Source organism: Clupea harengus, chromosome 5, assembly GCF_900700415.2.
Source record: "Clupea harengus chromosome 5, Ch_v2.0.2, whole genome shotgun sequence".
Taxonomy (NCBI): Eukaryota; Metazoa; Chordata; class Actinopteri; order Clupeiformes; family Clupeidae; genus Clupea; species Clupea harengus.
Window position 1 is genome coordinate 29,301,276 of NC_045156.1, and position 14,681 is coordinate 29,315,956.

Consider the following 14,681-nt stretch of genomic DNA (forward strand, 5'->3'; position numbering starts at 1 on the left):
GAAACAGCACGATATTTTTACATGACCCATTTCTGCTCTTTTATGCAGAGTGCCCCCCCCCCCCCCCCCCTCCCTTTCCATTTCATTTGTCCTGTATGAGCAGATGTACAATACATGAGCTCTTCACTTTCAACTGCACAAGTGGGACTGAAGAAATCAGATCAATTCAAAACGTCAGTAAATGTCCCACTGACACAGCCAAAATACATCAATTACTTTAAATGGACTGCATCTTGGTCAGAGACACGACAGAGATACATTACTGTTAATTAAGACTCCATTCTACCCAAAGGTCATCAGGGACGACGGCAACACACAATGTGCCGTGAGATGATGAACGCGCTGTGGGGTCAGGGTGCCCAAACAGGCGGCCATGGTAGCGGAGGACGTTTAGGGGCAAAGTGAATGTCTCTCTGGAACAGCACACTAACCAGATGGGATGTACACAACAGAGGGACACAGGAGGACAACTCACATCAAATGAGTCCAACACAATATAGATTCTATATGAATGCAAGCTGTGCGGTCTCAAGTTCTGACATAACTACTACTACTACTACTACTACTATTACTACTATTACTACTACTACTGAAACATACGCTTTTCTTTCATCTTTTGTAAAAACTCTTTACAAAATCTTTCAGAAACATTTAATCCTCTTTAAGGTGAAATCAAAATTCAGTATTCAATATTCAGTCATATTTAATGTGTTTTTTTTTTTTTTTTCATTCCAAGGACAGAAGAGGAAATGGTCTGTCCAACTCCATTGTCCCAGTGAGAATTAGTGGCTAACGTGGACATGATAAACCCTTCTCAGGTTTCTGTTTCAGTCATTCACGAGGATATATGTCAACAGCACGCCACGGTAAGCCCTAGAGATATCAACTTAAATAGCTGAAATGCCATTCATAGCATACACATTGCACTGAATTGGCTATCCTATGTGCTTAACATATCATATTAATATGCACCACATGGCATTGTGCAATGACCTCATGGGCCAGGGACTGCAATTAGTAAATGGGAAGGCTAGATTTGTGTTTTACATAATGCCTCTGCTCAACCTGTGGGCTCATACCATGTTCTGAGTAAACCCACATGTTCTCCTGGGTCACGACCTCTCTCTGACCCCGGTTACTTCAGATTTCTTTCCCAGACAATCCTTAAATCATCCTTCACTGTGCCTCAAGCGGGATTTTTCAGTGAGACCCGGTCCCATTTTGTGTACTGCACCGAGCAGCACCGAGGGGGGGAGCTGTTTGATATGGGTTCCCATCCCAGGATTGACACGGGGGAGAGCTGTTTGATATGGGTTCTCATCCCAGGATTGACAGGGGGGGGAGCTGTTTGATATGGGTTCTCATCCCAGGATTGACAGGGGGGAGAGCTGTTTGATACGGGTTCTCATCCCAGGATTGACAGGGGGAGAGCTGTTTGATATGGGTTCTCATCCCAGGATTGACAGGGGGAGAGCTGCTTGATATGGGTTCCCCTCCCAGGATTGACAGGGGGAGAGCTGTTTGATATGGGTTCTCATCCCAGGATTGATGACAGGGGGAGAGCTGTTTGATACGGGTTCTCATCCCAGGATTGACAGGGGGGAGAGCTGTTTGATACGGGTTCTCATCCCAGGATTGATGACAGGGGAGAGCTGTTTGATACGGGTTCTCATCCCAGGATTGACAGGGGGAGGGCTGTTTGATACGGGTTCTCATCCCAGGATTGACAGGGGGAGGGCTGTTTGATATGGGTTCTCATTCCAGGATTGACACGGGGGAGAGCTGTTTGATATGGGTTCTCATCCCAGGATTGACAGCCTCAGCACTGCTGCGTTCTGGCGGCTCACTGCTCTCTAATGAACTCTGTTCTAGCTCGCCAGTTTTGCCGTTACATCCACCACAATGCAAATATGAGTGGCACTTCTCATTAGGCAGCCTAGATGGACGGAGATGCGTCACTCACGGTAATGCCCGAGTCTGTTTACCCGAGGAGCAAAACAATCAAATTAAAATGCCGGAGGTAGGTGAGGAGGGGAAGGAACTCGATGCCTCCAGCCTCATTTGCCAAGCGAGCCGAGATTCATCTGCGCTCGGCTCTGGCACTGTAGGGAGGGAACTGATCTAAAGGAGGCGCTTTTGGTAAACAGACAACGGCTGATTTAATTTGACAGGAAGTCATTGTCATTTCCCCACAACCATTTCTGAAATGGAGCAGAGGTGTACCTGAGACGAGAGAAAGCACCACGGCAGCAACACTCAAATTGAAAAGAGACAAAGATCACTGCAGAGAAAAAGTAAAGTTAGGGATGAGAGTTGATGAAAGCACTGTTTCCCAAACTGTGCACCGTAAGAGCTGCTCAGGTGTACCACAGGACAAATCCAGCCAATCACAGCCAATCACACCTCACACACAGCACAACAACATAGCCGCATTCAAAAGTAGCAAATCTAGCCTATTATTGTCAGCTAATTACTGTCATGCTGTATAGCCAAAGGGCAATGAAAGGGCATTGGAAGAAAAAGGACGTCTGAACAAACCCCTCTCGTAACACTGAACAGAAAAAGATCATTAAATCGGTGAGCAACAGACATTACAATGATCAATCCTTGAACTATGGGTTCACGTTGACAGTAGATTCCTCTGCTGAGATTCCATCATGACTCATTTGCAGGGGGGAAAAGCTATGGTTCCCAGTAAACTTCTCACGAAATCACCTGCCAACCACAATGTTGAATATTTCATTCGTTTGAGAAGTATAACTGACAAACAAGCACATTTTATGATGAAAAGCCCTGCCATTTCTGAAAAAGCTTTAGAAAGCTAGCTATCGAGTTGGTGGGAAAAAGTTATTATCTCTTGCACACACAAGAAACAAGACTACACTAAAACTACACACAGTTGTTTGCTCATGGTGGTGCTCACCGGTGTACATGGCCAACGTCTTCCACCATCTGAGTCAACCGTGCGCATGTAGGGTCGAAATGAAAACATCCAAGCCAGCACTGAAATACTCTGAGGATTCCGTTCTGAACATAGCTGATGAGAGCATGTTGCAAAGAGGAGACTGGAGGTTATCCCCTCGTTCACACAGGATATGCCATCAGTGGGCCTCAGACTAGTTGGGGTGAGGTCATCTCTCAACATTTAATAACTCTTGGAAGAAAAATTGGCCTTGAATTTCCCCTCAGCCTCGACTGAAGAGTTTGACTGGATCCGTGACCCGTTCGAAGAATCCACCACAACAAGAAGCTTATCGTTATCGCAAATGCAAGAACAGCTCACCAAAATGAGAGAGGACCGCACTATGACAATGCTCTTCAATGACAGCCCCCTTGGATAGTGGCGCCAAGGGGTATCCAATCATCGCATACAGAGTCGTTGCAATATTGCTCCCCTTTTCTAGAACGTACTCAGCTTTTCAAGCCATTTGCTCATCAGAAGCGAAAAAGAGACAGATTGAGAGCCGTGGATGAGGAGCTCCAGGTTTGCCTCTCATCAGCACCGGCCAGAATCCCTGCATCATGTGCAACCAAACGAGCCCAAGTCTCACATTAATGGTAATAGTAGAGTAAAAGGCCTATTCCCACAAGACAGCAATAAAGCGGTCGTTTTGTGACTGGTGAATGTTTAAGATCATGGTGGTGTGTGCCGTGAAATTTATTTTATAGTAAATAATGTGCCATGAGGGGAAAAAAAGGTTGCAAAAACACTGGCACTTGGAGAGGCAATGCCCACAGAAGTACTTTTTTGAGTACATGTACATGTGATGGTAGCCAGCGGGTACAGTGCTGTGCAGTGAGTAAGCTTCACTCCTTGACACCTTAAGAAACGTGCTACCAACAGACACTAGCACCCATGGGTTTAAGCCTCCTTGCTAGCACGCCCACCTCCCATGTCTGAGGTTGTGAGTATAGTCCGATGTGGGACTGTGCTGTAGGAGTGAGGTTCAGGGGGGGGGGGGGGGTCAGTGCTGTGCAGTGAGTAAACCTCCCTCCCCAACAGCTTAAGAGACGTGCTAGCACCCATGGGCTTTAGCCTCCTTGCTAGCACGCCCACTTCCCATGTCTGAGGTTTTAAATTTGAGTCCAGTGTGGGACTGAGCTTGTCTACACAACACAGGTTACATCCACATTAATAGGTGTCACCAGAAATATACAGAAGTACAAAAGTTACAGAATTAAGTTAAGAGGAGAGTTTTGCTGAGTTAATTCTGCAAGCTCTTTCAATAACAGCGTTCAAGATCTTCAAAACAACTGGATATGTCCAGGCAAAGATACTTGGCATAGAAAAATTCTTTGTTTTGCTTTCATCAAAAGCAAATGTGTTACGGTGAGACCACAAGTCATCAGTCATGGCGTGACCAAAAGAAGAGAAAATGCATAATTCTCACGCAACAATTTCTTTACACACGGTAAAATCATATAATATATCCATCATCATAGAATTTGCTATTTTACCCTAAAATATGCTCCAAAGCCCAAACCTAGCTAATGTTTTCATGAGCTGCAGAGGAAGACCATATAGAAAACAAATGGTGTGTATCCATCCAGAGCTTTATTTCAGACGAGGAAAGAGGAGAATCTGAGGGTGGATCATAAGGTGTGGGAGGTGATGTGATGTGATGTAATGTAATGTGACGTGATGTGACGTACCTCACTTGAGGCAGCATGAGGTAGTGGATGTGACGTGACGTGATGTGACGTGACGTACCTCACTTGAGGCAGCATGAGGTAGTGGATGTGATGTGACGTACCTCACTTGAGGCAGCATAAGGTAGTGGATGTGACGTGACGTACCTCACTTGAGGCAGCATAAGGTAGTGGATGTGATGTGACGTACCTCACTTGAGGCAGCATGAGGTAGTGGATGTGACGTGACGTGATGTGATGTGACGTACCTCACCTGAGGCAGCATGAGGTAGTGGATGTGACGTGACGTACCTCACTTGAGGCAGCATAAGGTAGTGGATGTGACGTGACATACCTCACTTGAGGCAGCATGAGGTAGTGGATGTGATGTGATGTGATGTGACGTACCTCACTTGAGGCAGCATGAGGTAGTGGATGTGATGTGATGTGATGTGACGTACCTCACTTGAGGCAGCATGAGGTAGTGGATGTGATGTGATGTGATGTGACGTACCTCACTTGAGGCAGCATGAGGTAGTGGATGTGACGTGACGTACCTCACTTGAGGCAGCATGAGGTAGTGGATGTGACGTGACGTACCTCACTTGAGGCAGCATGAGGTAGTGGATGTGATGTGATGTGATGTGACGTGACGTACCTCACTTGAGGCAGCATGAGGTAGTGGATGTGATGTGATGTGACGTGACGTGACGTACCTCACTTGAGGCAGCATGAGGTAGTGGATGCTGCTGTTGTCCTTCTCCTCCACGGACGACGGATCAATCAGGTGGCGGAGGTTCTGGTACATTATCTCCGTGATGAAGGGGGTAAAGGGAGCCTTCGGGGAGAGAGAGAGAGAGAGAGAGAACAAATCACACCTGACCAACAGTCTCTGTCTGACCTGATAACCACAGCCCCCACCACCCCCCCATTGAGATAGAAGAGATGCAAAAGACAAACACACATTTAAGGCCTCATTTGCGTTGATGAATAGATCATCTCAGAACTGTGCAAGTGTCTTAGAATGTTGCTGAAGCATTAGTTTGGCTAGAATAGTTTGGCAATCAGAATTGAAATGATAGATCTCTCACCATCCAGGAGGCTGGGCCTTACTGAAGTAACTACCTGGAGGAGGTAACAAGATGGCTGTGGACACGTGGCTAGGCCTTCTTCGATGTACTCTGATATAGCTGAAATAATAGTTCTCCACTGGCTGAGTTGGAACAGTTGGCTCAAGCTGATACTTTTCATTGCACACTTGATTGTTCATTTGATTGCTCAAGAATGCATCATTTAAAAAGAAAAAAGTCCTTCCGGCAGTCTCCTGAACAGACACCATTTTCTGAAGAACCCAGAGTTAACCAAATGAATGTGCACAGCATCAACCAAGTATTCTGGTCTCGTATTCGCTGCAATCTGATGATTAATCAACACTTAGCGTGGTACTAGGGAATCATTCAGGCGGAAAATTAGGTCGTTTGATGAATCTGAAAATGTATTTAATGTCATGAATTAACTGCTAAGATACTAAAGTGAGTGCTTGTACACCAGGCTTGCATTAGGGGCTCTCAATCCTCAGGGAGATCTATTCCTGCAAAATCATCACTAGCCACCTTCAGAGAACTGTCATCCTTATCCGTATCCCCCCTCATAGACTCTGGAGAAGTCTTTTAGTATGCTGTTCACTTATCTTCTCATCCAGGAGTAAGTTAAAAAAAACACAGATTAGCACTGAGACCAAGAGCTCTCTCTAATTTCCTCTCAATCACAGATTCAATTAGAATTAGAAGCTGAGAAGATTGGAGAATACAGTTTAATCGAAACAAACACACACAAAGACGTAGACTCATGAAGGAAAAAAAGTAGGGAAATACATGCAACACAGAAATCCCCACATAAGCATAACACACGACTGCTGTGATGTAACCAGGTCAAAGACATACATGGCTACACACATCCACACACTCCATCACGCTCAGGAGCTCACAGGCAAACACACACACACACACACACACACACACAGTCAGCTCCTACTCAGCCATACACCCCCACTCCTATGCAGACACACACGCAATCTCCCCTCCACTTCACAACACACACACACACACACACACACACACACACACAACACACGCAAACTGTGGGTCGTCATCCATAAAAACACATTCACACAGAGACATTCTCGAACATAGGGCTAATCCCACACAAAAGCACAAGTATTTTCACACAGAAAGAAAGAAACACACACACACACACACACACACACACACACACACACACACACACACATGCAATGACTCACCATCAGCCGGCACATGGTGAGCAGCACACTGAAGAGGGTCTCCAGCGCCCACAGGCAATCCTCCGTGCCACTCTCCCCCTGCAGGTCACACACACAATCATATCAGTGCAGGTCCTGGGTTTGCAGCCCACAAGTGAACACACTACAGTCAGCACACTGTCAAAACATAGCATCTCAGTAAAACACTGAGCCTTCAGGGACAGCTGTAGTACTGCAGCCAGCTAGCCAGAACGAACACACACACACACACACACACACACACACACACACACACACACACACTTCTGCAATAGCCATCCTGATAAACTCATTACTGTCCACAAAATTGCATTGCTGCAGCCGGCAGGATCTAAATCTCACATTAAGTGTGTTTGGGCCGCATTAAAATACAAGACCGTTCTTCTGGACCAAATTGGTACTTTCATGTGGTCAGGCCGTATCTTTTTAACTATGTTGATTTTAAAGAGAGCAATAGTTCAGGGACACAATTTAAATAAAAAGGTGTTTTCAAGGTTTTTTCTCTGTAAATCTGAGAGAATATTTAGACAAAATAAGATATGTAAAGTTCAGTACTGTATATTTATTACCGAATATTTATGCTGGGATTTTTGCCCTTTTGCCACCTATGCAAGTCTGGGGAATATTTGTGGATTGTTTGTTGGACAACTGTTCTATCTGTTTGTTGTTTATGGACCACTACCTACTAGGGGTGGGAATCTCTTGGCACCTCACGATTCGATTCGATTCCGATTCAGAGGTCAACGATTCGATTCTAAACCGATTCTCGATTCTAAACCGATTATCGATTCTAAACCGATAAAACGATTATCGATGCATCTCGATTTTTAAAACATTTGAGTTTGCTACTCAGAGTCTCAAATCACTTCCTACTTTGTGTTTGATAATTAAAGAAAATCAACAGATCTATTTTTTTTCTCCTTGTCACAATTATGACTTTCTATGAAACAATGCAATAATCGATGCAGCTTGCATTTCAACACAAAATAAATGTGTAAAAAAAAAAAATGTTTTATTAAAAAATCGATTATGAACTTTTCTGAATCGACACAGAATCGTTCTAGAGAGAATCGAGATAAATCGAAAAATCGATTTTTCCCCCCACCCCTACTACCTACCAAAAGTCAAACTAAACTAAAAAAACTGTACTCATAAAAACTGTTCCGGGGTGGGTACCAGTTGTCAATAGTCCATCAGACCTCCTTCTGGGCATCACCACACTGACATATCAGATATTTCCACTGCGCACTGAAGGACATCTTTCCATTGATTTAGAACACGAAGGAGTGTTTGTATTGTTTGCTTTAGGAATATGAATATTTTTGTTTGCTATACCTAGAGAAAACCCAATGTGCTAATTAGCTAGCTCCTCTCTAGCTCCACGGTTTCCCCCCGTTTCATCACATAACTAACCATTCTAAGAACACAAGCAGCTTCTCTGATGAGAAGTGGGACTTGATCAAGCAGCAGTTAGCTTGGCACCACAGGGCCTCTGAAAGCTCAACCACATGGCCAAATTCATTGAGAGTGCAAAAACCTCTGCATCAGAATTGACATAAAAATGCTATTTGAGTTGTGATCAAGTCTAGTTCACTGTATTAATATAAGTTCATAAGTTCTGGTTCATAAGTTCATAAGTTCATCAGAAGGAACTCAACATTAGACCTGTGGTAAAATGCCTTCCACGAAGCTTTACTTTGTTCATAACCTTTTTTTTTTGCGACACAAACACCAAAAACTGAACTGAAAAGCCTGAAACTGTGTGTATGCTGATGCTGGGCTGCTGAGGATGAAAGGTGGAGGTGGTGAAACATGATATGACCATACCTTGAGACGCCGGCGGTTAGTCCTCACATACCAGTTGGTTAGCATGTCCACAAATTTGACCAGCCTGGGGACCACGGTGTAGAGCCTGTAAGCTGAGGGCACAAGACACAAGACAGGGCATCTTGGATGGAGAAGGAGGCTTGGAATTTCAGTAGTGCCTTTTTTTCCAGGTCTTTGGTTAGTTATTACACTGAATCAAAATCACCTTTTTAGTAGTACTTGGTAACAAATGGACCATCATTTATTTATTTTTTTAGCTAAATAGGACATGGCCGTATGCATGGTTGATTATCCTATTCATATCCCAAGGGCCTGAAGTCAGAATAAAGGAGTTTCATTTGGAACCTATACATGTGACTTGACAGAGCAGTGCATTTCTACTCTAGGCATAAGTGTCTCTGCTTGCTAACTGGCACCAGTATCATCAGATTGGAGTGAATGTCTCTGAATGGATACCCACCATCCATCTCAGCCTTGAAGAACTGGATGAGGGACTGGGTGAAGGACTGGATCCACTTGTCCATGATGTTGTCACTAGGCTTGGCAGTGCCCTCATTGTACAGGAAATGGATGCGGTCCTCCTGTAAGGACAAGTGAAGATATCGAGGGTTACTTGTCGATGGTGGAATCTGTGGTTATATTCCTTGAGAAGGGAAATGTTTTCATTTCTGTGAGTGTTGCACTGTTTTTGACAGCGTAGGCGGTAGAGAGAACATATTTTAGATCCACATACAAATTTAGATGTGTGTGGGTGTGTGTGTGTGTCCGTAACAGCGATATTGTGGGAGAATGATCTTTCATCTTTACATACTTGGATTCTACGACACATGTTCATTCAAGCTATTCATCACTACATCAGTTCTCACGACTTCAGACTTACAGTGCAGTCTTGATCAAATTCTGCACATTATGTTTCTGATCGGTCTGCATTTTTGGTGTGTGTGTCTATGTGAGTGAGATTGTGGGAGACCTCGTACTATCTGACAATAAAAGACTTGTAACTTGTAACTACTAGTGTCTGTGTTCGGGGAATCAGCTACCTTTTGCAGCCGATGTACGTTTTGCACCAGGAAGCGGTAGGCATTGTACCAGGGCAGAAAGACATCCTTCAGCACGTCTCTCACCCCCTCCTCCTTGAAGCGCAGGTTCTCAGCCCGCACCACCGGGGAGTTGATCAGGTACAGCCTAGGGAACCGGACATCAAGAGACAACAACTGGCTGTCACCATCCAATTTTCCCTTCCTCCAATTCAGCATCCTGTAGTCCTGTCTTTAGACCCCATCTGATCTCCTCTCTCTTTCTCTTTCTCTCTCTCTCTCTCTCTCTCTCTCTCTCTCTCTCAACTGGACCCTCGCATCTTAACCTCCCATATTCTCACCACTCCCAATCCCCCTTCTCTCTTCTCATAAACGGGGGCATTCGATTGCTCTCTTCCTAGAATGCAGATGATTTGTAGGAGCAGTTGGTCATTGGCGACCATCAATTTGCAAGTCAGCGGGTCACAAATGTGTGGACGGATGAGAGGTTCCTGGCTGCGGGGACCGTGAATCACCCTGATGTAATGATCATTGGACCACACACACTGCCCAGAAATGAGATCAAGCACTAAGCAGAAAGGGGAAAGGGGAGAGAGGGAGGGAGGGGAGGGGAGGAGAGCAAGAGACACAATTCAGGCCGATGGAAGAGAGCAGTGAGTGAATAAGCAAGAAACGATTTCTTTTTTTTTTTTTTTCCTGGAAGGTCTTTTTCCAGTTTCCAGGGGATTGTCTGGAAGACGCATGAAGTCATTTCTCTTAGCATTGATCACAGGGTTCCCCAAGCAGCAGGGAGATAATACACTGAGACGAGCCCATCTCTGCCATGTCTGATCATCAGGGGTATAAAAGTGTAAATCAGGCCAGCCGCGTACCCATTGCAGCCCTGGCATGGTACTCTAAGCTGACATTTACATTTACATTTACATTTAGTCATTTAGCAGACGCTTTTATCCAAAGCGACTTACATATGTGCGACTTACAATGTATACACATTTTACATTTTACATTTACACTGATGGCACACTGCCCATCAGGAGCAATTAGGGGTTCAGTGTCTTGCTCAAGGACACTTCGACAGGGAATCGAACTAGCAACCTTCTGATTACTAAACGACTTCTCTACCACTGTACCACTGTCGCCCATGACATATGGAAGTCTGAGCACATGGCGGTTTCCGGCAGCAGATAAAAAAACGTCTGCCTCACTAAAATCAAATGCTTTCAGAGGGCACATTAAACCATGGTGCATGCAGTGATCGGCTCCACAATTACACCACTCTCACATGGTGCTCTTGCATGAAATGCCACCCCGTAAAATAACTTGGAGAAAAGCATCTAGAAAGTTCTGTGGCAATGCTGTTTACTGGGCACAGATTCTGGGTTTCACCTCTGCTCTGGGACACTACGGCACTCGACTGTCTCAATGCCACATGATTTCCTGTGGGAACTGAGAGTTCACAGGGGGAGTCACCTCAACACCTCAGAGGTGCACAGTAAACAGACAGGCAGACACGGACTCTCTGCCACGAGGATCAGCACCCATGCAGATAATTACCTCCAGTCTCATTAGAGAGAAAATATTTAGATCATTTAGAAGCTAATTTAGCTAGAGGGTGAATAACGGCTGTATTTGCTCCTTTGTGGATGCAGATCAATGTGAGCCTCATGCTAATAACAAGAAAGACAGAAACAGACAGGAGAGCAAACCTAACAGCATGTCAAATCAGAAGCTGCAGGGCGAACAACGGCTACTCTGACATTTCTTGGAACGCTCTAGAACATATGGATGGATTCAATAATGCTTCACTCACTGGCCATATGGCAATGTCACTCGATTGCCTCAAACCATTTGATTAAAATAGAGCAAAACGAGAAAAAAAAGGGAAACAGAGAATGTAATCACTTCAATCGCATGCGTTGCCTCGTAATATCTAGCTCACACACTGAGGCATACACTTCAGGATTATTTCACCAAATAATGTTTAAATGAACTAAGTGTCTTACCTCAAGGCATCAGCACCATAGCTCTGCACAATAATGCTTGGGTCTGGGTAGTTCTTCTTCCTTTTGCTCATCTTCTGGCCATCACTGCATACAGAAAATTATATCCACCGAGTAAATTCGACCAGTTTTCCAGGTCACTACGTTATTAGAATGTATTGTAAGTATGTATGTTTTCGTATGCGTGTGTGTGTGTGTGTGTGTGTGTGTGTGTGTGTGTGTGTGTGTGTGTGTGTGTGTGTGTGTGTGTGTGTGTGTGTGTGTGTGTGTGTGTGTTTATGCCTGAAGACTAGAAACCTGTGCACAGCATATGATAAGCCCACTGGCTGAATGTCACACAGCTTTACTGCATATGGTCCAAGACTCAAAGAGCACAAACCTGGCCAGCACCAGTCCATTGACGATCACATTCTTGAAGGGAGGTCTACCAAAGAGGGCAGTAGACAGCACCAGTAGCGTGTAAAACCTGGTAATAAAAAAATATATATTAAAATTAAAATTAAAAAAAAAAAAAAAAAAAAAAAGGATTGAATTCTATGACACCCAGTGGCTCCTTGGTAGTGGGTAAATGTGGTAAGAACAGATCTGGGTCACTGCTTCTTACCATCCTCTGGTCTGGTCAATGCCCTCTGCAATGAAGTCGGCAGGGAAGGTGTCTTCGAACTCCTTGCGGTTCTCAAAGGGATAGTGGGCCTGAGCGTAGGGCATGCTGCCACTCTCAAACCAGCAGTCGAACACCTCGGAGACCCGCTTCAGCTGGCCCTTCCCACAGCGCGATGGGATGGTCAGGCCATCAATGCTGCAAGCACACGCACATTACAACAACTAGGGGTGGGAATCTCTTGGCACCTCACGATTCGATTCCGATTCAGAGGTCAACGATTCGATTCTAAACCGATTCTCGATTCTAAACCGATTATCGATTATCAATTCTAAACCGATAAAACGATTATCGATGCATCTCAATTTTTAAAACATTTGAGTTTGCTACTTAGAGTCTCAAATCACTTCCTACTTTGTGTTTGATAATTAAAGAAAATCAACAGATCTATTTTTTTATTAGATAAAAAGTTTTTCCTTGTCACAATTATGACTTTCTATGAACAATGCAATAATCGATGCAGCTTGCATTTCAACACAAAATGAATGTGTGTGTAAAAAAAAAAATATTAATTTAAAAAAAAAAATGTTTTTATTAAAAAATCGATTATGAACTTTTCTGAATCGAGACAGAATCGTTCTAAAGAGAATCGAGAGAAATCGAAAAATCGATTTTTTTCCCCCACCCCTAACAACAACCCATACATCATCTGACGAAGACATGGCCCAAAAAAGGAGGCTGAAAAATCTCCTTAAAACATCATAAAGAGTCTTAGAAGAAGTATAATAGGCAAATAAATACTTAAATGTTCACAGCTATACCATGGATATACATACGTGTGGTCACATTCATGTGCCAGGAGATGAAAATGAAAAGTTATTGGTTTTTCTTTGTTAAAACATATGAATTATGTAATGATTAATGGGATAATAGACAGCTTTCAGTTAGGAGAAATGAACTGTGGATTCTGACAGTAAAACATGTCTTGACAGATTAAATGACAGATGTGACTTTTAAATGACAGATGTATTTGTATGATGGAACAGCAGCTTCATTTCAAGTTTTGAAACATTTGTAAGGTGTGCTGTCCCCAATTTGGGTTAGGGAGTTCAATGGAACCTGCCATGGTGTCGGCTGAACGGCACTACTATTGGTTACTGCAGCTGTATTCAGAGGCTGATTCCTTGCGTTGACTCGAGCCAAATCTTTGCGGTCTTTACTAAAGATATGAGACACACATTGCAACCATGATGCTAAGTGTTAAGTCCCAATTTCAAAATATTTTCCATATTTTCAAGAGATCATTATATTCATTATGGTAGCATTAGTAGGGATGTGAACAACATGTTCAACATGGTTAAATGTCACAAATAGAAAGAGCTTAAAGAACCCTTTAAAATTATACCAAGATCAAGTTTACCGGTTCCGTAATAACAAAACGCTGGTCATTTGAAATCTGCCAATCTGCCTGCTATTTTGTCTTTTGTTTTCTATTGAAACCCACACCAATGCTGTGACCTGAAACATAATATAAATTTTTCCATTTTTTAGATACTGACTTGAAAATATTAGGATTAGCATGAGAATCTAACAAACAACTATACCAGCTTTGCCATTTGATACAAGAGAAATTTAGCAATCATTGAATACAGACATCTATAACATGGCTATGACGCACTGCTGCTTGTTTACATTCCAAGGTACCACATTTTTGGGGGGAATAAAACTCATGTGGTCGCCATTCAAATTCATTGATATAGTTTAAAGACAGTTTTCACTCATCTTGACACCCTCACAAATCACTGTGTGGCTGAAACCCGAATTCAACAATTTTAAAACGAGGCAGAGTGCTATAGTTTTCCCCGGCGATATCATCAATCAATCCTTGGAACTCCGCAAAACAAGCCCATAGATGGGACTTTTCAGGGACTTTTCTAATTGTGGAGATAGTACCTAGCGAGATTCACTGGAAATAGTCAATACACCATAGTCAATACACTGCCAATGCCATAACGGTCTTATTATTTCACAGAACTTAGAATTCATCAAATCTGCCAGACTACATTCAGCCACTACAGCTAGTTCATTTAGTTAACAAGTAATATTTGCATGTTTTTGCATGCCTTACATGATTATTTTCAACTATTGCTAACGGGCCAATGATTTTCCGCGATAACGGAAAACGGACGGCATTCGAATGAACCCTTTGAAACGGAATTGCAACTTTCAGACGGAAACATCATTTTGTGCATACAAATCGCCCAAAA

General features: G+C 43.5%; 1 protein-coding gene across 1 annotated transcript in view; it reads right to left on the minus strand.

The window, feature by feature from the left end:
- The window catches only part of iars1 (isoleucyl-tRNA synthetase 1), a 63,236-nt gene that overhangs the window by 14,712 nt on the left and 33,843 nt on the right, over positions 1-14,681 (minus strand). Inside the window, exons 16-23 of the mRNA XM_031568471.1 lie at positions 12,418-12,612; positions 12,193-12,279; positions 11,817-11,900; positions 9,817-9,961; positions 9,237-9,357; positions 8,777-8,868; positions 6,932-7,009; positions 5,346-5,467 (exon numbers count right to left, since the gene is read on the minus strand). Of these exons, the coding sequence (XP_031424331.1) occupies positions 5,346-5,467; positions 6,932-7,009; positions 8,777-8,868; positions 9,237-9,357; positions 9,817-9,961; positions 11,817-11,900; positions 12,193-12,279; positions 12,418-12,612 (924 nt within the window). The remainder of the gene's footprint in view (positions 1-5,345; positions 5,468-6,931; positions 7,010-8,776; positions 8,869-9,236; positions 9,358-9,816; positions 9,962-11,816; positions 11,901-12,192; positions 12,280-12,417; positions 12,613-14,681) is intronic.